The sequence below is a fragment of the Numida meleagris genome, chromosome 5 (genome assembly GCF_002078875.1).
Source record: "Numida meleagris isolate 19003 breed g44 Domestic line chromosome 5, NumMel1.0, whole genome shotgun sequence".
Classification (NCBI taxonomy): domain Eukaryota; kingdom Metazoa; phylum Chordata; class Aves; order Galliformes; family Numididae; genus Numida; species Numida meleagris.
The window spans coordinates 56,195,949-56,209,854 of record NC_034413.1 but is presented as its reverse complement, the minus strand read 5'-3'; the positions used below and the strand labels follow the sequence as shown (position 1 = coordinate 56,209,854).

Genomic DNA, 13,906 nt, shown 5'->3' with positions numbered 1-13,906 from the left:
GTGCCAGGCCCGTGGCAGAGGGAAGCAGGATGTGCCTGGTGTCCAGGAGGAATTCCTGCCGCCGTGTCCTCGCCAGCCGCCCAGCCAGCAGGAAGCTGACTCACGGCCTGCTGCGCATCCAGGCCTCCTGCTGAGCAGCACCTAGCAGAGATAGGAGTCTGCAGGGGGGCTGCGTGGATGCAGGGAGACGGCTGGGGAGGAACAGCCGATGACAAACTCATGGCTGCAGAGGGGACAGTCAAGGACAGCGCTGCGTTGATGTAATCCCCTCCGCTAGCAGGGTAATTGGCCTTGCGGATAGGAGCATTAGATGGGAGATAAGGGCCGGAGCTGAGCGGCTGGCACAGCCTTGTGCCACGTTTTCCTAAGATGGGGAATGAGGTGCTGGTTAAGCTAATCCGGCATGGGTACGGAAGAGGGTGGATCATTCCAACTCAAACAATTTTGTGATTCTACAGTCATGCCAAGGGGGGCTCTACAGTGATCTGATAACGAAGTGGAAGGTGCACTGACAGCCACTGACATGATGGGAAACCAGGAGGTTTGGAGTGGGAAGGTGGACCACAGTGGTGGGGGTGGTTGGCACGGGGCAGGTGGGCATCTGCCTGGGCGGGACTGCCCTGTGGCAGAGGCCGCTCGGTGCCGTTCCCATCAGCCGCCCCACGTCCCCTGTTCCAGACGACATCTGTCTGCCCAAAGCGGTGTCCCCACCGGCTGCACCTCCGGCCTCACGCCTTTCTCCGCATCCCGCAGCTCTCCGCCGCCGTGCCCGCTGCCCGTTTGGGGGGGTGGGCGGAGGGGCCGGCCGGGCCGCTCCCAGCTGCTCGCGGGGCGGAGCCAGCAGCACGGCGCGGTGCCGGCGAGCGGTGCCGGCGGGACGCGGCCAGCCCAGCCCGGCGATGCGACGCTGAGAGCCGCTCCGTGCCGCCGATGGACGCCTCGCTCCGCCAGGTGGGGGCTCCGGGCGGGCAGGGGCAGGGCGGCGGCGGCGGGGCCGGGGCTCGGCGGGGTGAGCCGTGGGGCTGCGGGAGGAGGATGCTGCGCTGCCCGTACCGGGGGAGCCCAAGTTTCACTTTTTCTCTGGCTTTCGGGTTTGGTTGCCGAGCGCCGCCCGGGCCCGGTGTGCCGAGGGCCGGCTGCGCGGAGGGAGCCGGAGCCCACGCGATGTGCGGTTCCAGCCGTTCGTGCCGAGGGCTCCTTGCAGGAGCGGGGAGAGGATTTGTCGCATGATAGTCATGGCTGCCCAGATACGCTCGCACGCTGCTTTAATCCCCTGGAGCGACCGAAGGGTCCGGAGCCTGCCGCTGCCTGCGTGCGCGTGTCACGGCTCGGCTGCCGCGCGTGGCACGGGGCCAGAGCCCGCTGAGGGATCGGGAAGGCGTGAGGGGAGGGGAGGGAGCGTCCGCCTCCATCGTCGGCCTCGCCGTGCCGCTGCCCGGTCCCCGTCCTACGGCTGCTGCCTACCGGTACCCGGCGGCGCCGGGCTGTGCTCCTGTGCGTGTCCTCGGGGCGTCGCGCAGCGCGTGGGGCATCATCGCGCCTTCTGCCCTACTGCACGTGGCCGGCGCCGTGCGTGCCCCAGACCTCCCCGCATCCTCCCTGCCTTTCTCCTCACTCTGTTTCCAGCCCAGCCCGATGCTGCTTTTGGTCGCGGCTGGGTGCAGCCCCTGCTGGTCCTGTGGTCCACGGCTCTGCGGGGTGATGGAACCATCCCGGGCTCTGCGGCTGAACCTCGTGTTTGAGTACGGGGCCGTCAGACACCCCTCTTCTGCCCACGTTGGTTTGCAGGCCGTTAAACCCAGTGTCTGCCACCCCCCAGCCTTCCTCTGGGTGCATGGGGAATGGGCAGCCCCTGGGGAGCAGCTAATGGACTGGGGCCGCCCCATCCCCCAGGAAACACTGCCCTTATCGGAGCAGCTGTTTTCCCAGATCGGGGACGGAAGGAGTGGCTGCCCCGGGCTGCACGGCCGGGACTGCCCCCAGGCCGGCACAGCAGCGCCCAGCTCGTTGCAGCCATTAACTGATTAACCTGCTGCTCTGGCAGCCCTGGCTGCCTGCATCTAATCAGATGGAGGCCGGGTTTCCCAAAGGACCGTTTCACCATAGCCTTTATGCCCACCCCTCGGTCATGGCCTTTTGCAGCAGGAATAGCCACCGAGGAGCTGGAACGTGCCTGATGGAAGTGGGAGACAGAAGGGGGCCCAGGGGGGCAGGGCTGGAGAACCAGGATGAGCACGTGTGGGAGAGCCTCGAGCTTTGCTTTGCAGGAGGGGCGGTGGGAGTGGGGAACGTGGTTCCGTGCAGTGGGAATGCTTGGCATGCGCTGCACCCCAGCAGCTCTTCCTCCTTCTCCATGGGGGGTTCTTGGTGGGAGGGCAATGCCGGAGCAGAATGGAGTTGCTCCACCTCTTGCTGCTGCAGCGAGAGCCAAGATCATCCCGAGGGATGCGTGTCATCCTTCAAAATGAGCAGCTTAAAGCCAGCGTGCTACTGGCCTTGCTTTAGCAGGCTCCCATCCTGTGCTCCAGCATTCAGATAGCGGCTGAGCCACGTGGTCAGGGTCCAGGGTTAGGTGGGGATGCTCTGGGTCTTCCAGCTTCCCTATCTCCTCCCTTGGCTTGGTGGAGACCAAGGGAATTCTTTTTCTTTGAAGTTTATCTATGATAATTGGCTTGGTGATGGGTTCAGCCTGCTTCTCCTGGCTGTGTCCAGGTAGGGGCCCATGCCCCACTGGCTGTGTCCTGCCCACTGCTGCCGGTCCCGTGCCAGACAGGGAGGAGCAGCCCCGGAAGCAAGGGCTGCGGGTGGTGGGTGGTGGTTTCCCTGCGTGTCTGCAGTGTGGCAGGATGTGGGTGACACAGAGGATGTGACTCGCTCCCCGATATTCCCCGAGGAGCAGGAATGCCATGACCCGGGTTAGAGGGGACGCCGCTCCCATCCCGTCTCTGGCTGGAGGGACCAGCAGCATGGCCCCACATCCATCTGGGCTGCAGAAGGTGCGGTACCTGCAAGAGGAGTGGGCACAGGCATCCTGGAAGATCCTTCCACAGACTCACATGCAGTGAGGTTCGGCTGCCTTTGGTGACACTGAGCACGAGTGATGTGCTGTCTTTCCAGATAACGGTGAGCTGAATGCCCGTGTGTTAACTACTGTTGGCTTCAGAAAATGCCGTGTTGGAAAGGAGCGGTGCATGGGGCGTCATCTGCAGCAGGGGGCTGCTGCATGGGGGGGGATTCCCACCATTCTTCCTCCTCCCCTGAGGACTGCAGGCGGCACCGCTTTTCCGATGGCCTTTGGCTCAGCAAGAAGGTGGTGATCTCCTAGTAAAGAGGTTCTCAAGAGACTGGGAAGAGAAGGAGAAATGCTGACTGTTACATATGTAGTGTTCAAGGTCACCGAGAGAATGTGACAGAGCAGCCCCTCCCTGTTCGGTTGGTCTGAGTGGTTCAGCAAAGAGAAGTATCGCTGTCCAAGGGCAGTGACCCTTGAGGGTTCCAGGCTCTTGAGATCCACCTTTCTAGGAGGTCACCGTACTCCTGCTGAGCTACATGGAGAGGCCATCAGAGAAAGCAATGCTGTATGGATGACCCTACGTGCAGAACCCCCCCATCCCAGATGCACATCCCCAACATGACCCAGAGCTACAGAGGTGGTTGAAAGGCCCTTCCTGCCCTGCGCTGGGACAGCAGGGGCAGATTGGGCATGGGTGGAGCCCCATTTTCCCTTTAAGGAAAATGAACGAGCTACTTAGATGCTATCATTAAGACCGAAGCTTTGTCCCTGTGGGTCTAGGTGAACTGGAACATGAGTGCATGGCCCCCGCAGGTACAGGGCTGGGGTCCTAAGTGAGGAGGTGGAAATCAGGGCTCTGGGGCTCAGACTGGGCTGTGTGTTAGTCCTGTTACCTTCATATTGAGCCAGTGATTGGGATTTGGCTGAATCACGCTTTCTGGAAAGTCTTCTTTCTGGAGGATCCCCCGCTTTTTGCAGTTTCTCCAAGTGGTTACACAACCCTGCTTTAAAATAGATCCTGTTACATTTCTGAAGTGTCTGGCAGCCACATCCGCCTTTGGTCCTGCTTTCCTTCTGCTGGGTGGGAGCTGTTTCATCCCAAGCACCAGCCTGTGGGCGCCCCTTCCCTGCCCGTGCAGGTGAGCAGCGGGCTGAGCGCCGAGGGCTGCAGCCCATGCTGGGCTCGTGCTGCTCTCATCCCAGCGCTATCGGTGTCTGGTCCAGATAGGGCAGCCCCGGCTCTGGCTAATCTACCTAACGACGTTAGCATTTTCACCAGGCCTTTTGCATTACAAGGGATCCTTCTGAATAGCAGAAGTGACCGAGCTTTTTACATTTGCTCTGTAAGCCTCCTTTCTCACACCTCAAAGCATAAGTAAACAGGAAACTCTCTCTCTCTCCTGTTTATCCATCCCAGACGTGCATCAGCTCTGGTTGCAACCAAATGTCCTGGGAGCTTTGGCAGTTTGCAATCCTGTTGGGTCTGTGATTTCCAGAAGAAATTCCTCTCTTTGAAGCGTTCCTTGCATTCCTTCTCCTGAGTCTGACCTTTCAGTTTGGTTGTATGTTAATCCCATTTTGTCCAAACAAGCCTGGAATCCACAGCCTCATCCTGGTGGACACTTACTGCTCTAGCAGATGTTGGCATTATCAGTGCTGCTTTTGATTTTACGTCCTTGCTGAGTACGCAGAGTAGTAGTGACCCTGGCTCTGCTGAGATCTGTTGGAAACTCCTTCACTTAGTATTGCCCCGTGTACCCCTTATGCTTGTACACTAATTGAAGAACGCAGCGATCTGGTTGACTGGACGTCTTTGCACACGCTGACCGGCCGCTGCACAACAACTGGAGCTGAAGCACCTTTAAGTTCAGAAGGCCGAGGGCAAAAAGCTCTTTATTTCCCCAGTGGGCTGTTGCACTAAGCAGTGCATGGTTACTTGGGATAACCCTGGAGAGCCCTCAGTGAGGCTCTGACCCTTTGGTCTCTTGGAATTTCCTCCGCGTTTCCAGGCTTATCAAAAATGAGTATCAGCTGGTGAGGGACTTTATGGGACAGATCTCTGGGAACGCTCAGACCTGTTGATTTTTAAAATGCTTTACATCCTTTCCATTCACCAGTATATGGGAAAGTTCAGCAGCATCTCAGTGTGATGCAAAAGGGATACTTTCCAGGAATGTTTATTAAAAACTTGTGCGTGCCTCCATTGTTATTCACAATGCTGCCATCCCCAGCTAGTAATTGGATGCTGCTACCAGCACATGTCTTTTTCCCCAGTGATTTCGAAAGAAAAAATAGTGAAGCATGGACTCTAATGGCTTTACTATTTCCTGCCTATTAACTTTTGAGGGCTGTTTCCCCTTTTCTTTTTCTTCTTTCACTATTACTTCAGATGGGCTGAAAGTGCATCCCAGCACAGAGGCGCTCCGCTTGTGTTCTTAGCAGTGTTTGAGGCAAGGACACTTAGGACGAGCAAAAACCAGGAACATGTCTCATGTGAAGAGTTTGAAACACCCAAGAATTCTTTTTTAGTGACATGACAAATAGGGGGAGACATGGCAAAAGAGCAGAAAGTAATGGATGAGACAGAGAAGGTGGATTGGAGTTCTCTGTTCCTCCACCTCTGACCGTGAGAAGAAGGAATTTTCTGCTTCATATGAATGAGGGTGATTAAAAAGTGTGCTTTTCCATCTAATATGGGACTAGAAGGTACAACTGCATGTACAGGGAATTACTGAAGTCAAGGATGTTGCAAGATGCAAAAAGGTATAGGACGTATTGGACCTGCCTTACTGTGTATTAGTTGGCAGAAGGGAGAGGGCATCCAAGGCAGTGTCCAAGTAGAGGGAAGGGCAGGGACAGGGACAGGGACAGCTCTTGCTCAGCTGGGAGCACCTAGCTGGTCAGTGAGAACTTGGTCGGGACTGTAGAGCACCTGCCACGAAGCTGGGAAGGATGCTTACTGGCTCCCTCCTTCTCTGTGCATCTCATGCCCATAGCAAAGGGTTTTGCTCTTCCCAGCTGTGCTGTGCTGGCTGCTGCCATCTCTCTGCTCCCATCTCTCATCACCCATGGTGTCCTGGGCCACCAAGCCCTGCTTCTGTTGGTCAGCTCTAACCTAGGGACAGGCTCTGTGACTTCATCCCAGGCTGACACCAGAAATGCCCCAAGGCTCCTTTGCTCCCTCCCATATGGTCTAGGGTGTCACAGACTCCCCCTCCCCACTAACCTCGTATCCATTAGCTGAGTCTCTCCATATCTGTCCTATCACTTATTCATGATCATCCAGATCAATCTGTTGAGAAGTGCATTTATTGAAACCTGAGCCTGGCTTTCTGTGGATTGCACGGGCCCTTAAGCCCCACTGCTGCTGCCTGGTGTACCACCGTGAAGCCCACTGAGGCCAGGAGGAGAGTTGGCTTAGCGCAGCGCCGCTTCCAAGCCGGGGAGTATATGGACCCGCCGTCCTCAGAACAGAGGTGTGCGTATACACAGCAGTACATATGGCTGAAAAACTTACAGCACCCGCACTGATTTTTGACTCAGCGCAGTGATTGGAGGTGGTTGCCCAAACCAGGGCACTGCCAGGGCCTGTCGTAGCATTGTATTTGCAGGTAGACCTGGCATCCAGGTGACACAGAAGTTCTGGCACATCAGTGCTTTGTTCTTTCAGTAGCTGCTGTTGCTTTATTTTTATTAAATAATAAAAAATTTAAAAAGGAATTGGGAGGGAAAGAGCTATTCTCATTATAGAAGGAACTCAAGGGCTTCTCCCATGGAGGCTCAGCCTTGCTGCCTGGCAGTTCTTAAGTTTTATGCTCAATTTAATCCTTTCAATGGATCAATGTGATGCATGGTTGGTGTTGGTGTGAGGGCAGCCTCTCCGGTGTCACCATCTGCTTCTGCATTTAGTCAGGGTGCCTTGGGGAATGTCATGCGTAGAAAAAAAAGGGCTGATTGCAGGAAATGGGGGCAACGCTGGAGAGAAGTTAGGATAATTTGCTTTGTGGTTCCTATTCTGAGCATCTCAACTCCATCTGGAAACAACGTCAGTGGGTGCAAGTCTGCCGGGCAGCGGCAATTGCTGTTGTGAAAACAACTGCAACCTTGAAGTAAACTGAAGTAAGTTCTGGGCAGCTGAAATGCTGCAGTGCCAGGGAGTTCCATCACATTGCCTCCTGCTCTTGGCAGCACACGGGAGAAGGATCTCCAAATGCGCATGGAAAATGGTGCAGTACTGTAGTGCAATATGGTACACTGAAAAGGCCTTCTTTAGTCTTGCTTGTCTGCTGGGAACTCCAGGAATAACTTAACAGTTTTCTGATGTCGACTCCTTGCTCTTGACACTGCGATGCTAGCTGAGAGCCTTTGGTGGAAGAGGTCTCACTAGCACTTGTTGCTGTTAACACATTCGTGCAGAATCTGTGTGCAGTTTGAGAAATGGATGATTTCTACCCAGCCGTGTCTTGCCCACGTGCCTTAGGGCACTGCCTCCAGCATCAGAAGTCTCAGTGGGAAATCTGCAGAACACTGCAGCGAAGTTAGGATTTAGTCACTGCTCTTGATGTCATTAAAACCAGTTCCTTTACTGGGAGGGCTGGAGGTCGTTGGCCAATATGTATGTCTCCTACAGAAAGGAAAATCCAGAGTACTAAAACAAAGGAGAATGAACTATTGTTCCACATTCTGTCTAATATAATATAGAAATACCATATCAAATCTCTTCAAACATAATAAGCCTGTAAAAGGCTAATGGTGCTGACACGTTTAAGAAGAATGTAAGGGCTTCTACAATCAATATCTTAGGGATAGAAAACAAATTAGGAAGAACGTAGGTTTGTGAATCAATGAAAAAGTCCTTAATATTACTGAACAGTTGAGCATAATGGCTTTTTCTGAATACCTAGCGAAGCAGAATTTGTGATTTCTATGGGAAGACACAGGACAGATTGGTTTGCAGTGACTGAAGAGCAGGTTGTTATACTTAATTCTGCATGACGCAGGCCATGGCTGGCAGGGCAGGATGAGCTGACCCAGCAGACTGACTGCCCCAACGCTTCTGTAGGAGAGCTGATATCTGCTTGCTCCATCCCTCCTCTTTGAGATTCAACTGGTTTTTAGTTTGAGAAAAGTGTGATGTGGGCAAGACACGTTGCATCTGAAGACCAGTGAGGATCTGCACCACTGCAGGTGGCAAACCTTTCAGGAAACCCATTTATTGCCTTTTTTAGGCGCTGAGTGGCTGCATCTTTGCACAACACCATCTTGGTACGATTCTGGTGAAAGCTCTATCAAAAGCTAAACTAATTTTGGTCTGCATGACATTTTTATTACCTAGTTCAAGAAAACATACAAAGTTTAAAACCATTTGCATGGTGATAGAGGTGTCTCGTAGCCACAGGGCACTGATGACTAGCAGAAGGCCACAGATAGCTGCCTTGGCCATGCTTCTGTGTAACTGGAAAATCTTATCCCTGTTCACATCTTAACCCCTTTCCTCATCCCACATTTTCACAGCAAAGCCCACTTGCACATCCTTCCCTGTGACACAGCTTGGGTTTGTGTGTTGAGGTCTGGAAACACCAGGCTGAGGATCACCCTCGTGCCATTATGCTCAGGGCTGTGCTGGGAGATGCCGAGCCAATTAAGGGCCATCATGTGTGTGCCTGAGAATCATTCACATCATGTCCCTTACCCAAGGAAACTCTTGCAAGAGTGGGAAGCAGAAAGCTCTGTGAAGTCTGCTTAGTGTTGGCTGATTTCTGAAAGCACTTTGACCTAAGTGATGTGTGGGTGTATGAAACTGTAAACGAGCTTTATTTACATTATCTATTATTGTTATTATTATAGCATGACTTTTGATGACTGGCTGTTCTATGTTTGAAAATGTTTCAACAGTTTAACCCCACTATTCCATTTCTATCTTTCCTAAAGACTGATGTTTCCTTCTGCTTGCCTTGGGTGTTGGCACCCTGTGCGCAAACCCTGCAGGCTCCAGTTCTTTCTAATGGGAGGTTTTCTGTTTTTCTGCAGGGTGCCAGGGTATGGCTGCGGGAGCAGGACCAGCTGCAGCCATGCACTGTTGGCCCGTGTGCCGATGGAAACGTGCGCTTCATCTCCGATTATGGCACCGTAAGTGGAAATTTGCACCACGCTGTACCCTATGCCTATGCAGGAATAGCACTTGGTGGCCATTCATGATGGCTTTCTCTATTCAGAGCCCTCCATGAGAGCTGTCTCATGTGCTTCCTTTGCCTGCCCTCTTCATTGCTTGGTAACTGGCTGGGCTGTCTTATCCCTACTGAAAGCTCAGATGAAAACATCTTCGTTTTGCTTTGGATTGGATGGGCTAGTTGATCCCTAAATCTAGTGTCCTTGCTCTCTGGCTTCCCTGCAGCTCTGAGGTAGGATGTCCAGTATTACACTACAGGGCTTTTGCCATTTGTTATTTCCTTAAAAACATCTCGGTCACCAAATCCATCAGAAATGTGACTTCCTGGAAGGAAAGGAGGAGCCGACGCTTATGAAACACAAGAGATTGGGAAACACATTTGAGACAGACCAGCCGAGTGCTTTATGGATAAACATGACTGAGATGTTGAGAGGGATATTTGTTCGTGTGCTCCTTGTGCTTAATGGACAGATTTGGGGTTGAGGAAGATACCTTCCTCTCCTGCTCAGCTTGGCCTGGTTGGCAGTCCCCACCTTGGGCTGCCTGCTGGCCAGGTTTTGCTTTATGCCTGATCATTGTGGGGACTTGGAGGGAGTCCTGGTCATTTTGTTTTGACTGTGGGCTCAATCTGAGACAAAATCAATTCATTGCTGGAGAGAAAGTGGAAATCTTTGGCTGTGTTGTGAAGTGCTTGTGTAGTAATTTGACGGCTTGCTTGTAGTTAGAAGACAAAAAGCTGATATTTTCTTCCCAAATTAATAAAGATCTTGTTAATGCCTGTAATGTTCCCTATTAAATATTAACTATTGTTGGAAAAGGGGGATTCCAGAGGCATCTCTGCTGAGAGATCAATTTGTCTGTGCCTTTTCTCTTGCTTCAGGCAAAATCAGCCAGGGGAGTCAGCTCAGCCATGCAAACCACAAGCCAGCCCAGCCCCACCATATGCAAAGCTGGGTGTGGGGGGTGTCCAGGCTGCTGGAAGGGTCTGGAACCGAGCAGTGGGGAAACAAGGGTCTCCTCACTGGCATGGCTGGAGGTGGGAAAGGGCTAGGACCAGATTCTTCTTTAGATGGGCATGATGTATAATCCCAGCCAAGAGCATCAGGACAGGGTTAATAGATGATGATCTAGTCCTGCTAATCATTTAGCCTTGCATTCAGGGCCACGTTTCTCTTCAGGGTCCCATTTTCTCCTGTGTTGTCTATAGGAGGAAGTAAACAAGCTCTGACCCATCACACAATTATTTTTCATGCATAGCAGCCTCTTGGCACAGGTACTCCAAATGTCTGGGTTCTTCTGGGACACTTGGGCACTCAGCTTTTTCCCCAGACATCTTTTTTATCATTTCTTGTCTGGCCCAATGGCCACAAATGCTGACAGTGCGGTGGTAAGTGGGTAATTGCCAGGGAGATGCAAGGAAAGATCATGTCATGCAGTTTTGGACTTGCCCCCTTCCAAGATTTGTCTGAGTCAGCAGAGAGAAGAGAGGCTGGGGTTTGCTGACTCATGGTTTGAGAGTGCTGCAGTGGCTTTGCTCCTGATGGTCCAGTCCACATCATACCTTTGCAGCTCGTATTCTGAACTTAGGTGTCCCATTCTCCCATCCTGCTTCTTAGTGAGCTCCCTGCCCCTTGGGCACAGCCTCGGCTCCGTGAGGAGGCTGCTACGAGGGGGCAGGGTGACCTCATTCTGTCTGCAGCTTCCAGCTGCCTGGCTGCCCTTCTGCAGCAGCTGCAGCAGCCCGCAAGGAGCAGGCGGGATAAAGCAGTTAGATCAATGCTGTGGACAGCATGCTTATTCTCTAGGGGATCCATCGGTTCTTTGGTGGTACCTGGGGAAGTTGACAAGCAGGGATGAAGATGAAATGGTGCCACAGAAAGGAAGGAAAAGCCCAGGTTTCTTTGCAAGGTTTACTGCAGGCTGCCTGTATGAAGCGTCTCATTTGTCTATCTCAGGTTTTGCCATCTAACACAGCCTGGGATGCTGGGTGGGAGATGGCACACAGCTGAATCCAAGAGTGGGAAGCAACTGAAATAGCATTTGTGAAATGCCAGCATCATGCCTGAGGAGGAGGAAAGGAGGGCTGGGAGATGGCTATGATGGAGGGAAACGGCAGTTTCATCTCAGCTGTGTGCAGGGAGGTGAAGAGGATGACCCCATAGCTGAAGTGTGGGCTACTGAGGAGGAGGAAGCTCCAGCAGGAAGAAGGTTGCAGCAACTGAGGCAGGAAGAGTGCAGCCGTGTAGATAGAGGAGATCACACTTCCAGAGCAGTGATAGAGGTTAATAGATGTCACTTTGAAGGCCGCATCAAATGCATAAATGGCAGCATGTGCACAGGAGATCTCTGGCTTCTCAACTGCTGTGCCTTCCTTTGCCCTTGACACAGCCACCAGACACCCTCTCTGCTCCAGGGCAAAACCTGGAATGTGAACAAGCTTTGCCTGCACCGTGCTGCAGTCAGAGATGTGATCCCACCTGTGCTTCTGTGCACGACTGCTCCTGGTCTGCTGGGAATAGCTGCCACCATCGCTCACACTGAGCGCAGTGTGCAATACTTGTCCAGGTGGTGCCCTGCTCTGGCCAAGGGGACTTCAGTAACAGCCAGGTAGCCCTATATTGACCTGTCCCAGCAGTGATGAAGGTGAGGGGACAACTCTGTAGCAAAGACAGGGAGTGTGCATGTGGGTTGTGGCCAAGGAGCTCCAATAGGTAGGAACAAGAATGGAGGAACTACTATAAAAATAGGGAACGGATCTGTGCCTTATTCATTTCCTTTTCCAGTGCTGAAGCATAAAGAAAAGCACTTGTTTCTGTAGGAAATCAGACTGTATGCCCAAGTGACATGCTCTTATTTGTTCTTATCCCTGTTCCTCCAGGTGTTCCAGTACCCCAGGGCCTCCCTTTCCAGAGAAAAAGTTTTGCCCATGCACCAGAGCAGCGTCAATGGGGTCGAGGACATGTCCATGCTGGGAGACCTGCACGAAGCTGCCATCCTGCTCAACCTGCACCAGCGCTACCAGCAGGGTAACATCTATGTAAGTGCTGAGCTGGGCCATGGCCCTTCTGGCTGATAAGTGTTGTTTATCTTTGGGGCTGCCACTTTGCATGGGAAATAACTGATTTAAGCATTGTTTCCTGAGCATTGTTTCATGTGGATAAAAAGGGTTGTTTTTTTCTGCTTTGTGCCTTGCTAGCTGCATTAGCCCTATGAGATCCTACCCCTACTGTAGGGGTCTCTTTGCTTATGTAGAACTTCCAAAGTATGGCCTTCACCTATAGGATTTGTGTATCCACCTGGAACATCTGTCTTTTACTAGCTGGCACTCATGTTGCCCAGATTCCCCGTTGCTGCTGTTCAGAGCCAAGCAGACAGGAAAGTGCAACAGGCTGTTGTTGGGTATCACTCCTGAACTCAGCTAGGAAAGCAAACCTGTTGCTTACTTTCCTGCTTTTACAAGCACTTGTGCTTTTTTGAGTTGCTCTGCTCTCCTCACACAGCAGAATACCGGCACATCTCGTGATTTCCCTCTTGGCCCTCAGGAGGGAGGCATGCATCAAGGGAGGAATGTGGGAGGGAGAGGGCTCTAGGATGAGGCTGCTGGGTGGCAGCATGCTCTGCTTGGGCTGAACGTTGCGAAGAATGCCTTGGGCTGCTTTACCCCTCCCCTTGCCTGTCCATCCTCTATGCGTACTCAGAATTTTTCAGATTATGACAGGAAAAATGTAAATCTATGTTGCATAGCAACTGTTCCTAAGGCAACCGAACTGTATGCACCTGTATTCCAGGAAATGATCAATAAAGTGACCTGGTTTCTGAAGCACCTCCCGCACTGGGATGAGGAGGATGAAGTGGGATTGTCCCCCTTCTCACTGTGCCTGGCACCAGAAATGGCACACTACTGCCTCTGACTGTGTCACCTCAGCCCTGTCCCTCTGCCCCTCGTCAGCACTAGCTTTGTGCCTCCTCCAGCCACGTGGAAAAGTGTTAATGTTTGGACGTGGTGTCATTTTTTGCCTGTGCACAGTGTGTATTTAGTACGATCCTTCACAGCTAGAATGTAGTAGGTGAAGATTGCAGGTGAAGCTGTACCAAGGCAAGTTATGCCTATCGGTCAGGGCTTTGAGCTTTTAGGAAGAATAATAAGAAGAGGATGGCAATTGGAGAGCTTTTCCAAAGAAATTTTATTCCAGTTCTACCACGTTTCTTCAGAAAATGTGAGCACAGCAACAGCCTGCACCATTTAGGAATACCCTTTCATTCCCGCAGCTCCAGTATCCATTAATAAAAGTGTAGCCAACATGATGTGTGGGATGTATAAATGAGCCAAGGGCTGTACCACCACATTTGTGCTGCCTCTAGTTCTGCCGTGCCTACCCACCCATACAGGACCCAAGAAGCAGGCAGGACCAGAATGATGTGTCCTGCTCTACAGCTTTCTCTGGGGAAGATGATAGAATCACAGAATGCCTTGGGTTGGAAGGGCCCTCAAAGATCGTCCAGTCCCAACCCCCTGCCGTGGGCTGGTTGCCACTCCCCAGATGAGGCTGCCCAGGTCCCATCCGACCTGGCTTTGAGCACCTCCAGGGATGGGGCACCCACAGCTTCTCTGGGCAGCCTGATTGCTCCTTGCTAAGAGAATGGTCAGTATGTATGTGGTTGATAACAAATTCTGTGGCTACTATAAGTTGTGAGCAAAAGTCATCTGTAATGGGGTGCGGGTG

At 52.5% G+C, this 13,906-nt stretch overlaps 1 protein-coding gene across 2 annotated transcripts in view; it reads left to right on the top strand.

Annotated features, from left to right (window-relative positions):
* Positions 803 to 13,906, top strand: part of LOC110399656 (unconventional myosin-X-like) — a 70,102-nt gene continuing 56,998 nt past the window's right edge. Inside the window, exons 1-3 of one of the 2 annotated variants that reach the window (XM_021398715.1) lie at positions 803 to 951; positions 9,044 to 9,142; positions 12,061 to 12,219. In XM_021398715.1, the coding sequence (XP_021254390.1) occupies positions 931 to 951; positions 9,044 to 9,142; positions 12,061 to 12,219 (279 nt within the window). In that variant the 5' untranslated portion in view covers positions 803 to 930. Of the gene's footprint in view, positions 952 to 9,043; positions 9,143 to 12,060; positions 12,220 to 13,906 lie in introns of those variants that run through there. The other variant, XM_021398716.1, reaches the window with a different exon arrangement.